The sequence below is a fragment of the Desmodus rotundus genome, chromosome 1 (genome assembly GCF_022682495.2).
Source record: "Desmodus rotundus isolate HL8 chromosome 1, HLdesRot8A.1, whole genome shotgun sequence".
NCBI lineage: Eukaryota > Metazoa > Chordata > Mammalia > Chiroptera > Phyllostomidae > Desmodus > Desmodus rotundus.
The window spans coordinates 101,419,640-101,443,739 of record NC_071387.1 but is presented as its reverse complement, the minus strand read 5'-3'; the positions used below and the strand labels follow the sequence as shown (position 1 = coordinate 101,443,739).

At 58.4% G+C, this 24,100-nt stretch overlaps 2 protein-coding genes across 3 annotated transcripts in view; one reads left to right on the top strand and one right to left on the bottom strand.

Moving 5' to 3' along the window:
- Positions 1 to 21: 21 nt before the first annotated feature.
- GLIS2 (GLIS family zinc finger 2) lies at positions 22 to 20,930 on the bottom strand. Its single transcript, XM_024553308.4, has 7 exons — positions 20,665 to 20,930; positions 6,548 to 6,788; positions 5,492 to 5,664; positions 4,766 to 4,942; positions 4,552 to 4,685; positions 4,349 to 4,467; positions 22 to 3,384 (listed from the first exon to the last, which is right to left on the bottom strand). The coding sequence occupies exons 2-7, from the start codon at positions 6,717 to 6,719 to the stop codon at positions 2,585 to 2,587; spliced, it is 1,575 nt and encodes a 524-aa protein (XP_024409076.1). The 5' UTR covers positions 6,720 to 6,788; positions 20,665 to 20,930; the 3' UTR covers positions 22 to 2,584.
- Positions 20,931 to 21,358: 428 nt separating this feature from the next.
- The window catches only part of TFAP4 (transcription factor AP-4), a 38,125-nt gene continuing 35,383 nt past the window's right edge, over positions 21,359 to 24,100 (top strand). Inside the window, exon 1 of one of the 2 annotated variants that reach the window (XM_053928857.1) lies at positions 21,359 to 21,450. The gene's annotated coding sequence lies outside the window, so the exon portion shown is untranslated. The remainder of the gene's footprint in view (positions 21,451 to 24,100) is intronic. The other variant, XM_053928869.2, reaches the window with a different exon arrangement.

The following is a 24,100-nucleotide window of genomic DNA, read 5'->3' as shown; positions in this document are numbered from 1 at the left end:
GCCAGCCTGCCTGGCCCTGCCTACCCATGGCCCATTCTGTCAGGTACAGGACACAGCCCCTCCTGCTGTCACAGTGCCAGCACTAGGTCCCTCCTATAACATTACCATCTTCAGATCTATCCCTCCCTTCCAACCGGGGGAACAGAGCCCTGGGACCTCAAGCTGTGTCACAGACTGCCTCTCCACAGCTGGGCTTGACTAGCATCTCAGTAATTTGGGCAGAATGTTCCTTGTATGGCTGGGGAAGAGAAGCCTCTCATTGCACTGAGGCTGTGGAGCTGGGTCTTCGCGAGCGCTAAACCACTCACCAGACAGCAGGCAGGACATCCTGACAAGGACCCGCGCATGTCTATGCACTTTGCTCCTGTTCCTTCAGCATCTGCTCCCTCCCTCCCACCTCCCTTCCCACTCCCAGTAGCAGCTTAAGAGATGGTGGCACCCACAGGCTTGGGAGAAAGCCCCAGAACAGCCTCTGGGTGCTGCTGTCTGGGGTGGGTGACCCCAGAGCCAGACACAGGGCAGTCAGATGTGGTTTCTTGTTGGGTGGCCCAGTTCCTGGCATGTCCAAGGCAGAAACCATCTTTGCAACTCACTTTTATTGTTTCTTTATAAACTTCCTCTCACATGGAGGAATATATTGTTATAGTCATTAGCTTATCTTTTTTTTTTTTTTTTTTTTCACTCTATGCTAACAGCAGTGGAGCCAAGAGGAGGAAAAACATATGCTATGATAGAAAGGCACTTAGAACCTGTTAAAATACTGATATCCTGGAATGTGCAACAAGAAACCAACAACAACACGTACACCAGCCCTCTCGAGCCTGGTCTATCACTGAGTCACATGCTGAGCTAATGTCACCTTCCAGTGCCCTGTTCCTCTGCTCCTTGGGTTTGAGTCTCAAACCCCTTTCCCCCAGTGGGGGGGCTTAAAGGCCTGGGTCCTGGATGGGGCCCGAAGAAAGGAGACCAGCTCCCTCCTGCTTTGCTCACAGCCCCTTCGAGAGGCAGAGCCAGCACTGCCGGGCCCTGTTAGGGCAGGCTAGGTCAGGGTGACCCCTCTGGGATAGAAGGGCAGTCCAGGAAAGGGCAGGGGTGAACAGAGCTGCTCAGAGGAACAGCAGGGGGAATCTGGAAATGCAGGGCTGCCAGGGAAAGGGAAGGCTTGCTCACAGGCCAAGGACAGGGCAGGCCTAGGTGCCCCAGCTCCTGATGGCTGGGCCAGTGCCGCCCAGACTGTACCAGGCTACCTCTCAGGGCACAGCAAAGGCTCAGGGTGGGGGAAGCACATGTTGTATCCTCAGGACCTGGTGGGAGAGACCACTCCCCAGGGTTGGACAGTAGGTATGTGGAACATAAGCCTCCTTATTCTGGACCCTGGGAATAAAAATAAAAGCCTGTCTAGGACTAGGGGCTCAGCTGGAAAAAGCCAGAGGAAACAGCATGTAACAAGTCTAGGACCCCTCCACCAACTTCCCCCACCCAGGTGAAGGGGCTGAGCCTCCCATGGCCGTTCTTGACTGCTTCACCGTCACCCAAGCCCAGGGCCTCAGCCCATGGCCTAATGAGAGCGCTGGCCTATAGCTCTCCCTCACCTGTGTTTTGGCAGCCTCACAATGAGAGCTGCATCCCAACCTGGGGTTGTCCCCAGCTAGCCTCCCACCTCCTACCAGCCTGCTGGCTTCTACAGCCCCTAGTGCAGGGTTGGGGGACACTGCCCCAGGCCAGGCCCACCCCACCTGTTCCCTGAGCCAGGTGGGCCCAAGGTCCTGGTACCTTCCCTTCCCATACTTGAGGGCTCCCCAAAAGGTAGAGACCAGTGGTAAAGGGGCAGCTGAGTGGCCCACTGTCCCCTCACCTTGGAGAGCATTGTCCAACCCAGAGAAGGGCTGACCCTCAGGCAGTGCTGGCTGTGTCAGACGGGTAGGTGGGTGCTGAGGGGCAGTGGGCAGAGCAGGCCTTCCTCTTTGAGTAGGAGGCACCTTGTCATAAGGATAAAGTGGCTCTTCCTGTGGCTTTGCAGGGGCCTTCATCTGTCTTGCTCTCCCTCTGGAGGGTGGGCCAGAGGGAAAGGGGTCGAAGGAGCCCCCAGAGCAAGGGCCTGGTGAGGCTAGGCAGGAGGGTGAGCCTTAATCCCTGGCTCCTTGTCACAGCTCACCACATGAAAGAGTGTAGGAGCACTGAGCCAGCAGAGAGGCAGATGCCACCCAACCTGCTCCCACTGCTGGGACGTGGCTGGCAAGTAGACAAGGCAGAGAGGGAGGGTGGGTGACCTGCCCAGGTTGGCCACTAGATGAGGGAAGCACCAGGATGGAGGGCAGGGCAGGAAGACTGAGGGAGAGGTGAGTGAGGCCTCAGCAAGAGCTCAGGTGTCTCTGGCCTGCAGGCAGTTCCTCCCCTGGGAGCCTGGGACACCAGTGATGACCTAGCACCATCCGTGCTGCCCAGCTTGTCTAGGGCTGGGGCTGCCAGGGGAACACAGCCAACCAGGCCTTGGGAGCAGGAGGACATTATTGCTATTTCGCAGAAGAGTTTCTGTTCGTCGGGGCAGGGCCAGGAGCTTCGGGTAGCTGTCCCTGGGTTGGGTTCAGTTCACCACGGCTGGTTTGAGCAGCACAGAGCCCGGTGGGATGACCACCCAGCCAGGGGCCAGCGCCTCTGGGCTGCTGGCCACCGAATTGACGCCTGTGGACAGGTCCAGCACAGTACCTGGCAGCAGGGAGAGTCCTTCAGGGCTGGGCCGGGAACGACCACTCTCAGTCCTCTCCAGAGGGGTCTTGCGGCCCTCCAGGCCCAAGGCCCTGGCCGGCACCACCCCACACCCCTTCTCCCCATCAGGCTTGCTACCCACGGAGCCAGCCAGGAGGGAGACTACAGGCAGGCCCAGTCCACCAGCACCAAAGGGTGGGGGCAGCAGTGGGTTCTTGGCAAGATTGAGGGGCAGGACGGGGCCCGGCAGCCCAGGGCCCATGCCCGTCCCACTCCCACTGCCCCCACCATTGCCACAAGCCAGGGCACTGAGGTCAAGGGGGCCAGGGGCCAGGGGCAGAGGCAAGCCAGGCAGGCTGGGGCCTCCAAAAAGGGCAGCCGGGTTGGGGATGATGATCTGGGCCCCACTGACATAGGGGCTGCCATCAGGGGCAGGCAGTGGTGGTTTGGGGGGAGGGCGCAGTTGCAGGAGTTCCTGCTGCTCATGGGACACAAAGTGGCCGTGGGCCTTGATGTGCTTGCGCAGTGAGCTGGGGTCCGTGTAGCGCTTGTGGCAGCCGGGCATCTTGCAGTAGTAGGGCTTGTCCACGTAGTGGGTTCGAGTGTGCTTGAAACGGTCACTTGAGTTGGAGTAGCGCTTGTTGCAGCCCTCATACGGACAGACATAGGGCTTCTCACCTGCGGGCAGGGCCAGTGTGAGGGGTCTCCCAGCCCAGTGTCCTGCCCCCATCTACTCGGCAGCCCTCAGCCCACGATCTCCGTGAGGACAGATCATTTGGGGGGAGGGGAGCACCTGGCATAAGATCTGACCCCAGGTGGGGGCAGTGGAGCATAGCCACTGAGAAGCTAGCCTGGTTAATCCCAGAACTCCTGTGGCCTGACTGTGTGCCCTGGACCTTAGTGCTATGCTTCAAATTACAGACGACAGCAACCACTTCAACAAGTGAACTGATGAACCTGATTATAGACTTCATAAAGCCCCTACTAGGAGCAAGCCCACAGCGAGCACTGCATGAACACCAACTGCCCTTTGTGCAGCCCTTACTGGGCAAAACGGCTCCAGATTCACTAAACGTCTGCTCCTGTGCTGACCAGAACGGAGCCACGAGACTGTGGGCCTTCGAAGTGTGGCCAACCCAAACGGGGATGTGCTGGGAGTGTAAAATACACACCAGATTCCGCAGATTCATATGAAGTGAAGAATTTCAGTGTCTCATTGATACCTTTTCGATTTTGAAATGACAACCCTTTGGACATACTGGGTTCAAGAAAATATAAGATTACAGTTCATTTCACTTATTTCCTTGAACTTTAATGGGGCAATTGGGAAATTTAAAATCAGGTGTGTGGTTCTGTTGGCTAGTGGTGGCCCTACTGTGTGCTGGGGTATGGTAAGGAGCGAAGCAGACACACTGGCTGCAGTCACACGTGGCCTCAGTCAATCTTACAAACAGAACAATGCCCAGTATGGTGGGAGGGCCTGTCTGTGCTCCTGTGTGTTAAGGGTCTGAGCCACAGGAGAGGCTTCCCCCAGCAAGTGGCACCCGAAACAGACCAGTGAACAAGGGGACACGTTCCTCCTCTCTTGGATGCTGGGGACGGCCAGCCTGCCCAGCTACCGCGCTCCAGCCCCACCTGTTACCTGTGTGTGACCTGTTGTGGATCTTCAGGTTCTCTAGGCGGGAAAAGCTCTTGCTACAGGTTGGGCACCGGTGCGGCTTCTCGTTGGTATGCGTGCGGATATGGATGAGCATCTTGTACCTGCTCCAGGGAGGGCATGGACACAGCTCAGCTCGATGGTCCCCCGGGGCCCCCTCCCTCCTGCCGGCTCTCACCCTCCCTCACCTGGCGTTGAAACCTCGGCCGTGACGGGCGCAGCCCTCCCAGTGGCAACAGTACCCCGCATCCTTCTCCGGCTTGACGTGGTAGTCATTGACATGATCCACCAAATCTTGCAGGAGCTCAAAGAGCTGGTTACACTGCAGGGCCAAGGAAGGTTCTAAGCCCATGTGAGGCCACCTGCCCCGGCCCTGCCCCACTCTTCCCAGCCCTCACTCACCTTGGCCCAGCGACAAACCAACTGCTTTGGCAGGGGTAGCTCTGGCGAGAGGCACTTGTCCTTGGGGGTGGTGAGGAAGGAGGAAGCAGGCAGGTGCAGAGCGCCTCCAGAACCCAGAGGCAGGAAAAACTGGAAGGAGCTGGGGACGTTGTCCAGATAACGCAGTGGCCGGAAATCCTGGTAGGAGAGGGCGAGGGGTAGAGCTGGTCAGTGCCCCGTGGGTCCAGCAGGCCCAGACCCCTTCTGTTTACTCCTGCAGCAGGCCGAGTTGTGTCCGCCGCAGTGACATGTCCTAATCCTATCACCCAGTACCTGTGCGTGTGACCTCATTTGAAAATAAGGTCTTTGCAGATGCGAGCAAGTTCGGAGGGGGTCTAGATAAGGGAGCCCTAAGTCCTGGGACCAGTCTTCATAAGAGGAGGAAGATTTGGACACACACACAAGAGGGAAGGAAGCCGTGTGTCATCAGGCAGACTGAAGTGGCATAGTTATGACACAGGCATTGCCTGGAGCTGCCAGAAGCTATAAGAGGGAAGGGAGGGTTCTTCTCTGGGGCCTTCAGAAGGAACCAACCCTGTCCACACCTTGATTTTGGACTTTGGCTTCCAGAACAGTGACAGAATAATACATTCCTATTGTTTCAAGACACCCAATTTGTGGTCCTTTGTTACAGGAGCCCCAGGAAACTAATACACCTTCTCTCCAGGACCCACATCCCCTGCTTACCGGAGCGGTGTGCACTGCAGACAGGTCACCATTGCTGTGGCGCTCAGGGGACAGCGAGCTGCTGCCATTGGGGGAGTCCAGCCCTGATGATGGTGACAAGCTGAGGTCTACCAGAGGGGCTGCTGAAAAGCGTCCCTCCACCTTCTCAGGGAACTTGGGGTTCAGCAGGAAGCCTAAAAGAGGCATAATTCAGGGCTGCTGGAGCCAGGAGTCCTGGTGGCCAGCCCCTCCTACCTGTGAATCCTAAGCCATGACCCTGGAAGCAGACCCCAGTGATGCCACAGCCCTGACCCCCCTGGGGCCCCAGGTAACTGAGCCAACGGCCTGTACAACTGATAAATGTGACCTGTGCCATCGTGAGAGCTCGGCCATCGATTGACATGAGAAGTGGGAAGTACCCACCTTACAGATAGAATCATCTGGGACACAGGGTGAGTAACTGACTAGGAACTGGAAGCCAGGGCCCCTGGTTTCCCATCACATTGGCAGGCAGGGACCTTTTTAACTTTCCTCAGGCCCCTTCTGCCTCAGTGCTCCTCCCTTCAGTAAAACAAGAGGTTTGGGTTGGGCTACTTCTAAAGCCCTCCGGCTCAGAAGCCATAGATCTGATTTCCAGGGGCACTGGAGGCAGTGCCTAAGCTCTAGGCATCCTGAAAAACACTTGCTGGGCCAGGTCCCCAGTCTCTACTGACCTGGCTAGCTGCCCACACTGCCTGAAAGCCCAGGAGTTGGTTCTCAGGGCCTTTTGTTACTACATGTAAACCCCCCACCCCCCTTACCAGCCACTTCAAATCCTCCCAGAGGCCTCATTTGTATCCTGGTATCCTGGCTCTGCCATTCCAGCTTCATAAACTGGGCAGGTAATTTCCCTCCTACTGGGGACAATGTTACATCCAAACATAAACTGCTGGGAGGATGAATGGCCAGAGTGTGGGGAACACTCTAAGTTGGAAGCTGTGAGGGGCTGCAGTTATTTCCAGGTGGACACACCTTGGACATTCTACTGCCACAGCTCCATTAGGGCCCAGACACCGCTGCCCTGCCCCAGCACAGTACCTGAGGGTGGGGAGCCTGGGGAGCATGGGGTGGGGCTGTTGTCCACCAGGCCAAGCTCCCGGTGTAGAGCTCGGTGCTGGACCACATTCAGTGCCCTCTCCCGCTTTTCTCTCGCCGCCCGGAGCTTGGTGATGCTCAGCTTCAGGTCGAGCGGCTCGTCCAAGGAGTGCATAGTGATGGGCTGGGGGTGGAGGTGGCAGCAGCTAGTGGGGAGATCCTAAGCTGGTATTCAGGCAAGAACCTAGGGGAGGACAAGAGCTGTGTTGTGACACTGTGACCCCAGGCCCTCCTGGGCTGCACTCATTAAAGCCCACAGGAGAGGGAGGCAGCGGGTGTGTAGCAGTATGAAGGCTGTGTCCCCAGGTAGGGAGATCCTCTGAGTGGCCTGGCCAACAGGTATCATGAAGACAGCCAACCACCTACTCAAGAGCTTCCAGGTCCACTTCCCACAAGTCTTTTCTGGAAGGCAAAGCCTAAAGAGTACATTTTGCCATGAAATGAGTTTTAGAGACCCTGCCTCAGGTCACATAGCTAGGAAGTGGTAGAGCTACCAAATTTAAGGCTAGATCTCCCTGGAAATAACCAGACAAGTTCCAAAGGTCATTTCTGACTGAGTGGCAAGTCATGCCTGGGACACATGCTTAGTTTGAGCTTTAAGACTCAAAAGCAGGCCAGAGGAGCAGGCCTTGTGTTCTCCAAGGTGGCCACGAGTGGTCCTCAGCTACTGGCTGCTGAACACTCCTTGTGCCGAGCCCCATAGGGATCTGAGGTCACCTCTGAGGGAATGAGGCTAAGAGCCCGTGGGGCAAAGCTGAGCAAAACCTGACTCCAAAGGATGGGGGTACAGACAAGTGGCCTTGCCTCCCAGGTGAGGTCAGGAGGAGAGGTGCCTATAGGAACCAGGAGCCAGAGGGCTCTGGGCCACCACCAGGGGGCAGTTGGGGGCTCTGGCCCAGCCAGGCCAGCCAGGGGCAGGTAGGGTTGGAGGGAAGTGGACCAGCTCTGATGGTTAGTAAAATAAATGCATCTATTATTTTTTACTAGTGATGATATTCTCTTATTATGAGTTCTGATGCTAGGATTTTCACCATTTTCTTAGAATGTCTCAATGGTGCAATTTTCTTCACCTAAAAATGACCCAAGAGCAAGGTCAACAATTCATCCCAAATTCAAAGTTTTCTTACAGCAGCAATCTTTTCGCATGTGGCAAAAAAGTCAATGCGTGTCCTTGCATTTGTTAAATGAGGTGATTACACCCTGAACATCTACCTACTAAACAAGCCAACAAGGAGATACTCCCTGTTTTTCACAGAATCCAGGTTTTCACAGTTGAACTCAGAATTCTCCTTAACCATTGGGTGGTAAAAGACTTTGCATGTTTCACTTGTGTTTCCCTGGGGCCAGGTTTTGCCCAGATGCACCCAGAGCTACCTGGAGCTCTCTCCACAGAACAGAACGCGGGGGACGGCCCCATGTCCCCACTCAGGTTTTCTCCAGGTGAAGCCCCTTAGCTACTTTATAGTCTTCACCCAGTTCCAAGCCGTGGCTCATCTGTCTCCCCAGACAAGCTCCACTTCTGCCAAGAACCCTCCAAGCACACAGGAAACAAGGCAGTCCCCCCCTCCTTCCCTCAGGCCCCTCGGCTTCTGCGGACACATCCCAAGACTCCACCAGCACATAGCTATGCCAGTCTCTGAGCCTAGAAGTGCGTTATCAGAGCACAGTTGGCTGCACTGGGCCACGGGGCCCAGGTTTTGTTATTTGACTTGTCCCTGTTAAACTCCATCAGGTGAGAACCTGCAGATCTGCTGGGTTTGCCCCCCAGGCCATGCATGGGCCAGGAGCTCCCAGTGATGCCCGGGAGTGGGGAGGGGGGGTGGCTGGGACCAGACAGCCACCCTGTCCAGGAGCTCCAGATCCAGGCAGGCAGGTGAGTGAGAGACAGTGATGGATAGATGTGAGCCCCCTCCACTCTCCTTCTGGCTGGGGGAGGAGTTGCCCTCTGCCTGACCCACCCCCAGTTATGTCTGTCTGTCTGTGTGCCTGCCTGTCCCTCCACCTGTTTATTTTTAGACACAGGCCCCTTCCAACCTCCCTGAAGCTCCTCTGTGCTAGGAGCCTGGAAGGAGAGGAAGGAAGTAAATATTTATGCTGATTAAGAATTCAGGAGCCAGGAAGGGCTGGTGGCCTGGTCCTTGGCTGGCCTAGGGCCACAGGCCTCCCCACAGCTTCCACCCCCCCCACCCCCCACCCAACCTTCCAGAGAAGGGGACCATGAGGGCAGCAGTTCGAAACTGAGAATTCAAAGTGACAGATTGTCACTGATGTCACTGACCAAGCAACATACTTTTGGCACCTGCCCCCAGGCCAGAGGGGGGACCAGGGAGGAGTGCTGGGTCACCTTGTTCTGAAGACCTGAAGGAGATACTGCTGCAATCCAAAAGCTCAGAGGGCTCCAAGGGAAACCTGCCTCCCAGGGTGGGGCCAGGCACAGGGTCCACGATGAGAGGGGGGACTCCGGCACCCCACCCCCCAGAGACGGCCCCTCACTTCCTGCCCTTGGATGTTGCCCAGGGGTTCATTCTCATGGAAACCAGAGCCCAGCCTAGAGGCCCAGCCACCCAACCCCTGGGAAAGGAGGAAGGAGCTACCCCCAAAGCCAACAGCTTCCAGTACCCCCACCCCCAGGCTGGCCTCACCCTGATTTCCTTCCCGATGGTGACCCCACTCCTTGGCCAACCTCAGTGTCCTCTTTCACCCCCGCCCCCTCCCCCCAGCAGCGGCCATTCTGGGCTCCGGCTCTGCTCTTTGTTCCTGGGCTGGGTGAAGGGGGGCGGGCGAGAGCCAGAGTTGAGCTCTCCAGAGGCTGAGCGGACAGCCGGCCTGGAACCCTGGGTCTGGCTCTATGGTAACCATCGGAGGCCGGCACCCGATTTAAAGCTCAGGACAACCGGGAAGGTGGGGAGGGAGGAGACGCTCGGAAGGACGGCTGTCCTGTGCTCTGAGGGTGCAAACAAGTTTCTTAACCAAAGGTAATGCCCGCAATTGGCGGGAGCCACGGAGTCTCCGGTACCCCGGGTGCGGCGTGGAGTCCCTTCCCCCGGAACTCGGCTGCGGAATCCCCGGCTCAGTTTACCGCTGACTGGCTCAGAGGTGGTAGTTGTGGGGCTTTGGGTGGGCAGGCAGGCAACGCCAAGGTGGTCGTGCTCCAGCAGCGAAAGGAACTAATTAGAATGGAGGGAGCGAAGGCCCTGCGGGGACCACCGAGGTGGCGGGGCCGGGCGGGGGTCACCCTGGGGATGGGCCATGCTTGCCCTCAGGCCTCCGCCCCCGCATCCTCCCGGGGGGCTGGGCCTAGATAATGGCTGCTATTGTGTGCTGCCTGTGGGCGAGCAAGGGCCCCCAGCTGCGGGGCCCACCAAGCCTCCCCCGGCCCCCCACCCCCACCTTGGCCTGCCCTACCTGGCGGCTCCTCCGCCCTCCCGCCCTGCCCCCCAGGCAGCGGAGCACCAGGAGGCCTACAGGTGGAGAAACCGAAGCCCCCAAAAGGCACAGTGTCTGCCAGAACCCTGTGGCTGGGGTGGCTGGCATGTAGAAAGGGGGGGGGGGGGAATAGGTCAACCTCTATTAAACACCTACCTTTTATACACTGTCCATGAATTCTCTGAACCCTCTAAAACCCTGCTGTGGGTAGACGCATTCCCCCTGCTGTGTAGGTAGGGAAACTGAAGGTAGAGATCACCAGGCTAATAGGAGCAGGCCAGAATCTGCCCTGGATAAAACCTCTCCCTCCCTGTAGTGAGCTACCCCTGAGCCTGGAGCAGTCCTGTGGAGGTGGAGGGGCTCCGCACATCCGCCCTGAGAAGCACTCAGGGTCTCCTTGCAGGGTGGTGGCTCTATAAGAGGGGGACTCTCCCAGCCTATCCCGCAGCAGCAGAGTCAGGTGCCTGACCCCCGCCCTAGGGTGTTGTCAAGGGCAACATGAGGGGCACTGCTTATTCCCTTTAATCAGCCATAGCTCGTCCAGTTTAGGACCAAGATGTAACTCTCAAAAGCCCATGTGGCTTTCTTGATACAGACTGGAAAGGGGAAGCAAGTCCCTGGCCTCCTCTGTGCTCCATGGGTGTCCTGGTGTCTGGTGACTGTCAACACCCTGCCCCTTGCAACAGGGAAACTGGCCCCGAGAGGGAGACCACTGCCCCAGGTGGCACAGTGGGTAGCAAGCCCGGATTGGAAACCATGAATATTATAGAATAACAGTACCAAGAGCCCGTTGGTGATAACCGGGGAACAGGCTAGCACCTGTTAAGGCAAGTGCTCTTTCCTCCCCATTTTACAGATGCAAAAACTAAGGCTTGGGGAGATTAAATGAACTGTCCAGGGTCACACAGCTTCTCTGTGGCAGAGGTGGGTTTCAAGCCCGTTTGAGTCCAGAAGTTGTGTCCACCATTAGCCCCTCCTGTGCCGGTGGATGTGGGGAGAGACAAGCACAAGGGCTCCTCTCCCTGCCCCGGGGGGTTTGCTGGAGCTAGGTGCAGAGCCTAAAAGGGGCACAGGCAGTAGGTGGGTGCTGGAGAGGCTGACTAGGGGGGTAGCCACAGGGAAGCTTGGAGAACTGCTGGCAGTTACACTGCCAAAAGTAGGGCCCACAGTCCTGCATTCTTGGGAACCGCTTCGGCTCCACCCTGCTCTGCCTAAGAGCTCCACCCTCCAGGGCTGCCAAGCAGCAGGGGCTGGAGGGGCAGGGGCAGGCCTCATTCTCTCCTGGCCCCCTTACTGATCAGGCAAGCAGAATATACTTAGGGCTCTAAGTATGGGGTAGAATACCTGAGTCTCCAACGTGGCTCTGCCACTTCCTGCCCATGTGACTTAAGGCAAGTCACCTCAAGGTCCTCATCTCTAAAATGGGATGATAATAATAGTAATAAGCTACTGCCATTGGGTTCCTGGGAGAACTCAACGTAATCGTGCACATCCAATGACTGCTTAGTGTTTCCACGGATATGCAACAATCAGCACCTAGAACAGTACTGGGTGCATAGAAGGCACTTAATGAAACTTCTTGAATAAAGTGTCGCCATCGCTGAGTTCTGCAGCTTTTGGCCAGTCTAGAAAATGAGGACAGCTGAATGGGGGCCGGGCCTTCCCGCTGCACCCACAGACACTCTAGTTTCACACTCATCTGGGAGCATGTGGGCTTCAGTTTAGGGCAACTAAACAAGTGTGTGCCCCTCAAGAGCCTCAGGCCTCTGCTGTCCTGTGGAATGACCAGAGCTGCTGACCACAGTCACCTTCCAGGGTCTGACTGCATGAAGGAAAAAACGCCAGGAGGCCCTGGAGAGGCTCTGAGCAGTCCTGGAAGGAGCAAACCTCCTGCCAGGACAAAAGGGAGGGGCTTATCCTGAGGCCTCTGCCCAGCAGGCCCCAGGAGAGGGGCCAGGGCAGGCAGCACTTCCTGGAAGAGCATGGGGTTCGCCTTCCCTGGGAAGCTCTTGCTCTAAAGACGGGCCCCTCCCCTATCACAGATGGGTGCTCAGCCAGCACCCTGGGCCTTCCCAGGTCCTCTGGGAAGGCAGACCTCACCCTAGAGTGCAAATACCCCCAGGTAACCCAGCCAGGGCTTAGCTCTTGGACTATGGGGGCCTCGGAAAGGCCCCCAGCTGGGCAGTAACTGCACAGGCATGTTTAGAGAGTGTTACCCGGAGCCAGGCTACCTGGTTCCAGTCCTATGTGCCCCTACCCCCTGGCTGTGGGGCCTCAGATGGGTCCCTGTTGCTCCCTCTGAGCCTTAGTTTCCTCGACCGTAACAGGCACCACAATACAATGCCGGACCACCAGGCACAGTAGGGACTTGGGGCATCCTGCAAGACTAGCCTGGCCAGGTGCCTGGCACACGGGAGGCACCAGCAACTGACAGCCCTGAGGATTCTTGTTCCTGGCCCCAGGCTGGGGGTGCCCACAGTAACTTGGAGTGCCCCAGTAACTTGCCCTGCCAAAGTCACCCAGATAGTCCAGGCAGTGGTGAAGGTGGAAGGCATGCAGCTGGCTTCCCCCACACCCCTCACCAGCCCGGCTCCCCAGATGTACTTCCTTCCCCAGCGCTGGCAGGGTGACGCCGGGCTGGGGGCAGCAGCTCACACATGGGCCCTAGCCTGCAGATGCACACTCACAGAGACGTGTGTGCCCATCCAGCTGCAGGGCCCAGCCTGGCACAGAGGTCTCCCCTAGGCCTGGTGGCTCGAGGCGCCTAATGCAGCCCCCACCCCTTGCTGCCTGCCCGCCTACAGCCACCTTTGCACAACTATGTCTGGTATTTTCCTGTCTGCCCAGCTTGGGGGGGAGGTGCTGTGAGCACTGCCTGCACCTGGGCCTCAGCCAGAGGGGAGCCCGCCAAGCAGCCCCCACGCCAGGCAGCCCGCCCACCTACCCACCCACCAGCCAGCGAACTGGGAGGGAAGGGCTGGGCCCAGGCTGCCCAAATCCCTGGGAGGGGCCCACATTGGGGAGCCAGACAGGACACACACCCAGCAAAGCCTAGACACAGTCAGCCCAGGACCTGCCAGGCAGCACTGCTACTCTCGGTGGGCAGCAGGGCTGGGCACTCCTCCAGAGCTTTCTGGGGCCAGCAAAGACATTGGCCAGTGTCCCACAGGACAGGGACAGACACTCACAGCACCCCCAGACATACAGGCACATGCTTGTGTGTCACACCTGTGCATACACATGGGACACAGAGGACAGGGCAGGTAAGTAGCATCAAAGTCGGGAACCCGGGACCCAGGCATCTGAACTTATGGTGGGGAGCCAGGATGAGGCCTGGGGCCCACCCCATCCCCACCCCTCCCGTCACCACAGGACCAGCACCAGGCCCAGTGAACAGCATTTGCCAAGTCCCAGTGGGAAGGGAGGCAGGCAAGGCAGGCTCTGGACTTTGGCCTTTCCCTCCCAGCCTCATTTACCCCATTACTCAGTTATGCATTCCAATGCCAGGCCCTCTACTCCGTTCTTGGGGGGCCCACAGATAAGTGAGAATGAAGGGCATCCAGACTTCAGTGGGGGAACCACTGGCAACAGAGAAACAGTGTTTAGGAGTGAGCTGCTCCTGCGAGTGTGGGGGGGCCATGTGGACATGGGGTGAAGAGGGAGCGGAGGCGTTGGGTCCTAACAAGTTCTGCAGGCTACGCTGGCCAGCCTGCCTCTTGCTCACCATCTTCATTCATCCTCACCACCCTGACAGTTAGGTGTGACTCTCCCCATCTTCCAGATGAGGACAGTGAGGCTCAGCGCAGATCAGTCACCTGCCAAAGTCACCATGGCTGTACTTTAAGTAGCACAGTCGGGATTCACCGCCAGGCCAGAGCCCACACTCTTTCCAGGCCCCATGCTGCAGAGGCCTGGGGGTTTGGCCCCGACTAACCTGCAGCTAAACTGTCTGTCATCCAGCAGAGGGGGCCCAAGGGGGAGGCTGGGCCAGGACCTGGGGGGCACTGGGAGGCATGGAGTGGTCTACACAGAGAGTGCCATCATCCTTTCCAGCCCAGACTCCTCCCTGCAGCACCTCCTTTCTCAAGATTTCCTGGCCCCCATGAGTCTGGGGCTTACCTCTTAGGTGCTAGCTCCTGCTTTATAACCTTCCATGTCCCCATAATCCCCTCTAGCTGCTGCTTCCCTCCTACTTCCCCTCCTTCAGCAAATCTTCCCTGATTCACCTCCTGGAGCTGTACCTGAGCAGTTCTTCCAGGTGCCTGAGAGCCGAGCAGAGGACCTGCTCTGTCCCCACACTGCCAGGAGCAGCCTCCCTAGCCCTGCAATGGCCCTGTGCTGCCGACCACACTCACCCTGGGTCCGGGTCCTCTAATATATCACTAACGCCACAATGTCACAGCGCTTGAGCATGCCCTGAGTGCCCAGCCCTGGTCACAGTGTCATTTTCATTGCCCCAGGTACTCACTTGCTGCACCTGACATTCTGAGCCTCTTTCTAAGGGCAGGCAGGGATGTCTCTGGAGCCCCAGGCAGTTCTGAGCCTTCTAGGGGTGTTGAAAAGGAGGCTTCATGGAGCAGACCACTGCCCCCTCTCCCACAGCCCCCACACAGCCCAATCCTTCCACCAGCATGGACTGGGCAGCAATGCAAAGTGCTGGGACTCAGAGCCAGAAACCAGGCCTGCCCCAGCGTGGTGTGGGCCAGCTCTGGGCCTCAGTTTCCCATCCAAGAAAGGAGGGTGTTGGCCTAGAATGGGACTGGAGCTCAAGCATCCTGACCGCGCCCCTAACAGCACCTCTGCCTTTCACTTTTCCCTGACACTGGGACCTCAGTGCATATTGCTGAGTGAATGAATCTATCTGTGGTGCCACCAGCCAGGTGGGGTGGGCAGGTAGGGAGGGGCTTACAGCCCAAAGAAGGAAGTGGCTTGCCCAAGGTTAAGGTGAGAGGCAGCGCCTGGGCTTCCTCCTCCCTGTCCAGGGCAAGGGACCAAAGAACAGGACTAGGGTGGGGCAGCCAGAATTGCTCTAGTCAGTTGGGATGACCAGAAGGACCCAGTTCCCCTAGCTTCATCTCTTGCCAGTCCCAACCAACAGTGGCACAGAGCCAACCCCAGAACAGCAAGACAAGACCAGGCCCAGCAGGGGCTCCGGCATAAGCTCTGGACTCCACCCCATGCCCTTCTTACCAGCCATCCCACCCTCCCCTGCTTGCCCACTCCAGGCAGCAAAGCAAGTCCAAAAGCCAGGGGTAGCTTCCAAACCCAAAAGGGAACACCATGCCAGGCCTGCCTGCTTCAGGCCCTAGGGGCCCAGGGTTCATAGGACCATGCATGGTGACCACTAGGTGTCCAGAGGTGGTGCTGGGGGCTTGCACTGGAGGAAGGTGGGGCTGGCAGACAGAACAATGGAGGGTCCCACAGCCTTGGGGTAGGAGGACATCACAGTTGGGATCAGTAAGCCTGGAAGGGTGGGGTTGGGGGGCTCTGGACGCAAGAAGAGGAAGTGGCCCAGAGGACTTCCCAGCCAGACCTAGGTGGACATGTGGATAAGGAAGGAGGCTTTCTCCAGACACAGTTGTCCCCCGTGCCATGCCCCAGCAGTGGATGGGGGGCAGGGGGAGGAGGAGTGGAGCCAGGGGGATTCCTAGACTGAATTGACATTTCAGAAGCCAGGATCAGATAGCCCTAGGCTCCAGTCCCACTCCTTCCCTGACCCTAAGTACCCCAGAGCAAACCCCTCAAATCTCTGAGCCTCAGTCTCCCCTAACTAGAGCCCACAGGCAGCTTCCTTACTCCCAGAGTCCCAGTGGGGCACTGGCTAGTGCGTGCATTATGCAAATGGTGGAGACCCTCTGTCAGCTGCAAGATTGTTTTCCCAGAGGTGCCCAGTGCTGACTCAGGCAGCTCAGCAACCCCCTGGGGCCTCTGAAGTTCCCCACCCTCTCCTGGCCATGACTGGAGGAGAGAGCGGGAGGCTGAGTCTGAGTCCCCTTCCCAGGCAGCCATCTGCCAAGGCGGGAGTACATGTGCAAAAGTCACAATGGAATGTCAGGCACCTCCCTGTGGCAGGTACTACCTGGCTTGTTAGGCAGTGCAGACAAAGGACCTGAGGAGATACCAGCCAACCCCAGTCATGGCCTGGAAGATTCTCAGCCCCTTCCCATCCCCCACCAGGGGCATCTGGAAAAGATAGGAAGCTCCCCCATTAGAATCATTTCCCATCTCTGTGCTCCCCCAGGTCCCTCCCAGCCTCGCCACTAGTTAACCAGAACCATCCATCTCATCTGGGAGGGAGTGTGGAAGGCCAGAGCTCTCCCCATCAAGATGCTGGGATCCAGGGCCTCCACTGCCCAGCCTGAGGGAGCTTGGAGAGACATCCCAGGTAGGACAGTCAGACTTCTGGGGCTCCCTGGGGACTAGCTGCGTGGAAGCTCCCAGAGGTTCCCTATAAGGGGAAAAAGGGACCAGGGACCCCTGAAAATCTGGGCTAGGCCTCGCCTCCCCCATGGACAGACCTGGGGCGGAGGCCAGGAGGATCAGCACAGGGAAAGGATGCATGCTTGGGGCCTGATGTGCACAGCTGCAGAGGCCAACTCAGGTTCCCCTCAGAAGCAGGGTCCCTTCTCATCCCACGCTGGGAAACTGGCCATCAAACACCGCTACGCCATCCACAGCAGGCCCTTTTCCGTCCCGAGCTTCGATCTCCTCATTTGTCTAACAGAGATCTATGGATCTTTCTCACAAGGTTAAGGTAATCATTTCAAGTGACAAATGTTAATACCTACAAAGTTCAAGGGGCCATTGGAAGGCATTGTTGACATTTTCTGGGAGTTGTTACCAGGCATTCCCACCATGCTGCTGTATCCCTGACCCGCTTCACCACCCCCCACCCCCCGCCCTCTCTGTGAGGACATAAGATGGCATTTTTATTTGTTTAGAGACAGAAGAGGCTTAAGGGGCTATGTGGGGGCCAGGAGAGAAAACTGGGTCTACTCCAGGCTGTACCCCTGCATGAGACCCCCACTCCTCCAGCAAGCCTTTCTATGTCCCAGCACCTAAGCAACTGCCCCAGCCCTGGCTGATCAATAGAGCACTAGCGGTCCTGGCTGACAATGAGAGTCCCTGCCTGGTCACACCCAAATTAGCATTCTCCAGGGTGAGGCTGAGGCATCTACCTGGGGAACCCTGGGCAGGTGTGTCCCAAGGGCCTGGAAGGAGCTGTGGTCCCCCACACCCAGGGCTAGCAGCAGGCTGGGGCAAGGCTGGGTATGCTGGTAGTCTCAGAGAGGTGAACGCTCAGACACACATCTGGGCCTCATCATCTTTCTTAGGGCCATTTCACAGGCCCTGGACGGGAAAGCAACTCCAGCAGGGAGGTGGGCAAGAAGCCACATATTTCTGGCTGGCCCCAGAGAGCCCCTCACCAGCCAGTGATGCTTCCCACCTCTGAGAAGGGCACTTGTCTGGGTGAAGAAAGGATCACCCAGTAACTTCCAGGGGTCACCCTCCTGGCCTTAGTCATCTGTGTGAAATACACAATGACAGTAATAACCCTTAATAGAGAAAGGCTTCTCATAGCCTCAGAAAAGGCAGCCCCTACTCCCCACCCTCCCATTCCACCTAGCTCAGGCCTTGCTACTACATTCCAAATTTCCCACTTGGGTAAGGGGCCTCTTCAGCTTGCCTGCCCTGGGACACAGGAAGCTGGGAAGCATCCCCCCGCCCCGCCCCCCCCCCCCGCCCCCCCCCCCCCCCCCCCGGAAGGTAGAGATGGGAGCTACAATCTTCCCCACCCTGCCCCCCTCCAGCTTCCGGGGCCTACCCCAAACACCGTCCAAAGAGCCCAATATCTCTTAGGCTACACTCCCCAAATCTGGTCACCTGGCCCCAGGTTTCAGCACCCTCCCTCATCCTGGGACTGCCCCAAACCGCCCAGCACCCGTCCCCACCCAAGTGGGAAATTAGGATTCCAAGCCAGTTGGGGCAGATGGAAACCCACGTGGGAAAATATCAGGAAAATACATTCTTCCCTCTACACGCCAGCTCAGACCCTGGGAGGATTAGGTGGCAGAAGACACTCCTACCACCTAGGGACAAGGCCAGGCCAGGAAAGGAGGGAAGAGAAAAGCGGGGGCCCCATGGTGGGGCCGAGAGGGGTCTAGGCCTTCCTACAGGTCCCAGGAGGGGCCCTGGAGAGCTTTGTCTCCTTGGGATCATTTCACCCTCTCACCCTCCATGGGCACTCCCAGTGAGGCAGACAGGGGAAGACATGGCTTGGCTACCCATTTGCAGCTAGGCTTTTAGAACAACAAAAGCTTTGGGGGGGGGGGGGTGGAGACGTGGTTCACACGATTGTTTAAAATGAGGTTTTTGGATGTCTGTGGCATCCAGTTATTCATACTGGCTCCACCCATGGACAATTGAGAGTTAGCTTTTGTTGGCCTTACCCCCTCCCAACACCCTCACCCCAAGTCTTCTCATGGACTCTGGAGCTCAGGAATCTCACCTTGTCTGACCCCTTGGATTGACAGATGAAGAAACTGAGACCCAGAAAGGGGAGGAGCCTGGTCCAAGGACCCCTGGGAGTTGGTGGCCACCCGGGACTCAATCCCAGGACATCAGACTCCTAGGTGGGGGCTTTTCCTACTCACCCTCCAGGTTGTCGCTCAACTCCAGCATATCCCCCAACGCCAGTGACCCCAAAAGCAGTGGTGCCTAGAAGTGGGGTGACTCACTGTCTGGCTTTCTGGGGCACCCCGCCTCCCCATCAGTGAGGGAGGAACTGGCAGGTGTTCCTATGTAGAGAGCCAGGAGCAGGGAGAGGTCCCCCCCCCAGGGGGCCTGCACCAGGGTCACTCAGGGGCCGAAGATTCCCCAGCTGGAGGGATTTAACACCAAAGGTCAAAGGTCACAGACAGGGAATGGTGGGCAGGCATGGGGGGGTCAGAGGGTCAGCACTAATGGCAGCTCCGGAAAGGAGGGGAGGGGGAGGGGCTGAAGAAAACAGAGCTGTTTCCAAAGGGTCCCCAAGCCCCCTAAATGGTGCCCCAAACCTCCGGCACTGTCTCCTGTTTGGTGTACTACAGAGAGGGCCAAGTGGAGTTGGTGGTGGTCTGTGAAATAGGCTGGGCTGAAGCTCTGAAAGGGGTGTCCTGGAAGGGGCCCCCAGGTGCAGCCCCTCCCCCAGTACTGGCCAGGGCCAGCTGGGAGGCCCAGCTGTGGCCCAGAGGGGAGAAGGAGGAGCAGAGAGGGGGAAGGCTCCGAGGTCATGGGGAGGGATGTATGGGCTGGGCTGGAACAGCTGTGGCACTGTGGCACCGGTGTGAGGCTGGGGGAGGGCTGGGCGAGTAGGCAGAATGAAGGAGCCAGTTTCCCCTTCCCTGTGCCTGGGGGCTGAGGAAGGTGCCGGAGGAGACACTGGGGAGTAGAGCGTCTTCCCTAGCTGCCTGCTAAGCCCCACCTTCCCTCCTGGATGCCAGGACCAGGCACGTAGGACCCTCAGGATGGCTGCCTCCCGCAACCACAGCTCTGGTCCTGTCCCTGGCCCAGACCAAGAACCACGGGAGCCCAAGCCTTGGCCAGGTCCCGGGCAGGCCTGGCTGCCCCTTCAGTGTCAAGCATTCCCTTTAGAGCCAAGATACTGGGCTGAGATGGCTGGGGGCCCAGGGCTCCTCCCAGGATCCCTTCCCACTTCCCAGGCCCCAGGGCAGGGCCAGGGCTGGGTAGCTCCCTGCAACCATTGCTGTCCAGGGCAGCCAGGCTAGGCAGGCCCTCCTGGACAGGCGACAAGCAGCATGCTGCCCTGCTGTGGCCCGAGTACCCCGCTGGGTAGGGCAGTGTGCCAAGGTCTCCAGGTGCCAGCCTGGATTCCAGCCCCATCCCAGGGGGACAGGGTGGGGAAGCAAGGCATAGGCATTTCCCTCCCTCCAGATGCACCTGCCTCACCCGGGGGTGCTGCCTCCAGACCTTTCCTCAGGCGAGTTGGGTACCCCTGCCCTCCCCACTCTGCCAGGTTCTCTGCTTGCACACAGCAGGGGAGGAACAAGTGCTGGACAGGACTCTAGCTCCCAGTCCAAACGCAGCAGCACCCCCGTCCTGAACCTCAGATCGCCTCCCTCCCCGGCCTTTCTATCCAGGGACAGCAAGGGCGGGGGGTGAGGGGGTGGGGAAGACTTTCGGAGAAAAGGGAGGAGACACCTTTCAAACCCAGTTTTAGAAAGACCCCCGGCTCAGCCGTGAGAAGGGGAAGCTGCCCGGCAGCCCCAGACAACTTCTTACCCAGGCTCTGGGGACCCCCTCTCACCCCGCAGCACGCCCCCACTGCAGCAGCCCAACTTCCCCGCCGAAGTTTGCTCCCGCCCCGGGCCCGGCGGCGGCACAGCCGGGCCTCGGGACGGAGGGAGGGCAGGGGGGGAGGAGAAAGACAGAGAGTCGGAGGGAAAGGGCCGAGGAGCCGGCGGCGAGGGAGGGAGCGCGCAAGCCAGAGAGCGAGGGAGCAAGCGCGCAGGGGGCCCAGCGAGGGCTCACAATGGCCCGGGGCGAGGCGCGGACGCGGTAGGGGTAGGCGACCCTTGAGCCCCGCAGCCCTGAGCGACAGGCCAGTCCCACTGCCCAGCCCGGGGGCTTCCTACCTCGGCAGCGGGGGTGGTCGGGCTCCCGACTGCGGGTTCCGGCGGTCTAGGGGCTGCGGGGAGTGAGCGGGGGAGGGGCCGGGGCGGGCGGGGGCCCGGGCGTGAGGCTTACAGGGCGCGGGCTCCCCTGGCACGGCCGCCCGGCACCCGGCCGCTCCGCCACATCTGCAGCTCCGGCGGGGAAGGTGGCCGCGGCGGCCGGGCCGGGCCGGGATGTCTTACAGAGGGAGGGAGGAGGGCGGAGGGAGGCAGCGAGAGGAGGGACCGGCGGGCTGAGGAGGAGGGGGAGGAGGAGGGGCGCGGGGGGCACCCGCCCTCCCTTCTCCCTCCCCCGCTGCTTCCCTCCAGCCCTCCCAGCAAACCCCTCTCGCCGCTGCGGCCCCAGGCCCGGGGCGCCAGCTGCCAGGCGGGGCGTGAGCGTGGGGGGGGGGGAGGGGGCGGCCGCACACGGGCGCTGGGCCAGAGGAGGGGAGGACGGAGGGCAGCGAGGCTGCGGGGAGCCGGCACCCGGAGGGAGGGAGCGAGGGAGGGAGCGCGGGGCAGCTGCCGGGCCATGGGCGTCCTCCTGGGCTCCATCCTTAGGTCCCCCCCTGCGGCCCCGCCCCCAGCCCGAGGGCAGCGCTAGGACATGGCCTGGAGGTGGCCTGGGGTGGTGGGGGATGGGTGGGCGGGGGAACGCCCCACCCGCCCCCCACCCGCCCCACCCTCGGGGAAGCCCGGGGAGGGGGTGGGCTCACAGTGGACCAAGGGAGGGCATGCAGCCCAGAGGAAAAGCCCCGAAAACCGGTAAGATGAAGAAGGAGGCGGGGCCCACCGCCTCCCTCCCGCGGGGTCACCTTGGCTAGGCCCCCCGCAACCCCGGGCGGCGGGGGGACGGGGGGCGGGGTGGGCGGCAAGACTGCCTCTCCACGGGCCCTGATTTCTCCGCCCAGCCCAGTTCTAGGAACGCGCGGGCAGCACCCGCGGGCAGAGGCCCTAGCTCCGGGTTCCGGGTGGCGCACGCCGGGGTTCGAGGCCGGCCTTAGTGCCTCCCTCTTGTCTGACGCCGGCTTGTTCCCCTCCCCCTACCGCCGTTGCCTCCGCCTCAGTTTCCTTCAAAGTCCCGGCTTCCCCTCAGCTTCCGTCTGGGTCCCCGCGATTGGGGCAGCCTGCGACCTCAGTTGGAGTGCCGCGGGGTCCTTGATTGTATGCCTGTCCCCTCAGCGCCCAGCGCAGTGCGGTTTACAAAGTGGAATGAGTGGATAGACGCAAGTGAGAAAGCCCGAACCTGCACCCGCTAAGTTGTTTTTACCTCCTGATGCTGAAACTCGACTGGCGTTCTCGAGTGTATTTTGTTTGGGCCAATCTGGAGCCCCCGCCCAGTTATCTTCTTGCCGCTCTGCTGCGCGGTGGCAAACCTTGGTTTAAAAAGAGCCCTGCTGCTGTTAGCTGACCCTGCAGCTGTGCAGTTGGCCTTGAAAAGTCCAGCAGACAAAAAGCATCCTCTATAGGTGAGGCATCTGCCTCCGGGCGTAATTCCACCTTCATTCGTGTATTTGGTGGTGTGTCCTTGCCCGAGCTCACAACATCCCCAGCGCCTGGCATAGTGCTTGGCACATAGTAAGTGCTTGTGGGCTGTTACATGGACACACAGTAGATGCTCATTATATTGGGGGCAAATGGAGACACACTAGGTGCTCATGACTGTTGCTTGAATGGACGGACACAGAATGTGTTCATTCCATTTTAAGAAAATGGACCCATAGTAGGTGATCGTGACCTGTTGCATGAAAGGACACACTGCGTGAATGGGCAAAGAGTAGGGGCTCTTGAACTGTTGGGTGATAGGTGAAAGGCAGGTATGCCCGGAAGATGGTGATTTGGAAGTGACCCCACCCCCACCCGGGTTTCCCTCGTGTGGATTATGTGGAGTGAGGTCGGGTTAAACATTAGCCGGCAGATGGGACTCGCGGGAAGGCCAGCTTCGAGACCTAGCGCCTTCAGGAGGGGGCTGTTAAGGGCCGACTCTCCCAGTCCACTGACCGGCGGGTGCGTGGGGTGGGGCAGAGGCTGAGAGGCGCAGAGCGCCCCCTCCCGGCGTCTGGGATTGCGGCGATTCAGCCGAAGCGTGGCCCTGCAGCCTGCGGTGTCGCAAAGTCCAATTTCTTCCAGCCTAGGCTCCAGCCCCAGGGAAATCCAGGTGTATGAAAAAGGTACCCAAGGGGCTAATTTTATATCCGTTAAAATTACTTGCCGAGTGTTTGCAGGATGCGAGGCACTGTGCAATGGTGCAGCAAAGAGTGACAACCTCAGTTACCCCTGTTCTTCTGGAGCTTACGGTCCAGCAGGAACTGAATCCAGTGACCAGGAAAATCCAATGATCTCTGAACCATAAAGGGGACTTGACCGTAATGGACCTTCACTCCTGAGGGCCTTTCTAATAGTGTTCCACACACACTTGTTTTCACAGACAAGCAGGTTGCTTGCTGTAAGGAATCTGATGTGGCATTCGCACATTGGGGTGGTGAATAACAGCATCTTCTTTCTGAGGTTGTTGTGAAGATTAAATAAGGTATATTCTCAATACATATTAGCAATTACTACCAGGTGTCAAGCCTGATCCAAGGCATGTCAATTCCAGGACCCAGCTAGTGTCCCCTTAGCTGCAAATAAACCTCTTAAATTGGCTCCTGCAAATCCAACAAGAGTGAAGAATGCCATAATCTTGGTGGAGGTGATCCAACCAGAAACCCCCAATTCTCAGCCAGACCAGTTCTTTCTCCGCACCAGATGCTTTACTTTCATTATATTCACAACAACCCTGAGAGTGGGTCCTATTATTACTGCTATTTTGTAGAAGAGGAAATTGAAGCACAAGAGGTTAAGTAATTTGGTCAAGTTCTCAGAAGCTAGTATGAGGAGTCATAGTCCAGATTGCAATCTCAGTCAGTCTGATTCCAATGCTTGTGTTATAATCTGCTCTGTCCCTGGGGCATCAGATGCCTGGCAGAGTGGGGTTGTGGGACATCCAAGAGGGCCAGCCTTTGGGGTTTTAGGGGGGTTGGCTTTCCCAGGAGGCAACACCTACTACAGCAGTCAGTCCAAGCCTGGCTTCCTCCTTCTTATTGAAAGGTCAGTGAGGAGAGATGTCCTCCATCCCCACCATCATGCTGAATGTCGTCTCTTCAGAGTCCTTACTCTGAGCACCCATTCTTTACTACCTGCTCCCTCCCATGTGTTATGGACTCTCTCCCCTAATAGATCCTAAATTCCCCAAGGAGTAGGATACAAGGGCATTATCTACTTTGTCACTCCCCCTGCAGAATTCTGCCTAGGACCTGGAATACAGTATATGCTTCATAAATATGACTTATGAACTGAATGTGTCCTCCCCAAATTCATAGTTGAATTCATTGGTTGAATTCAAATTCATTAATTGAAGCTCTAATCCCCAATG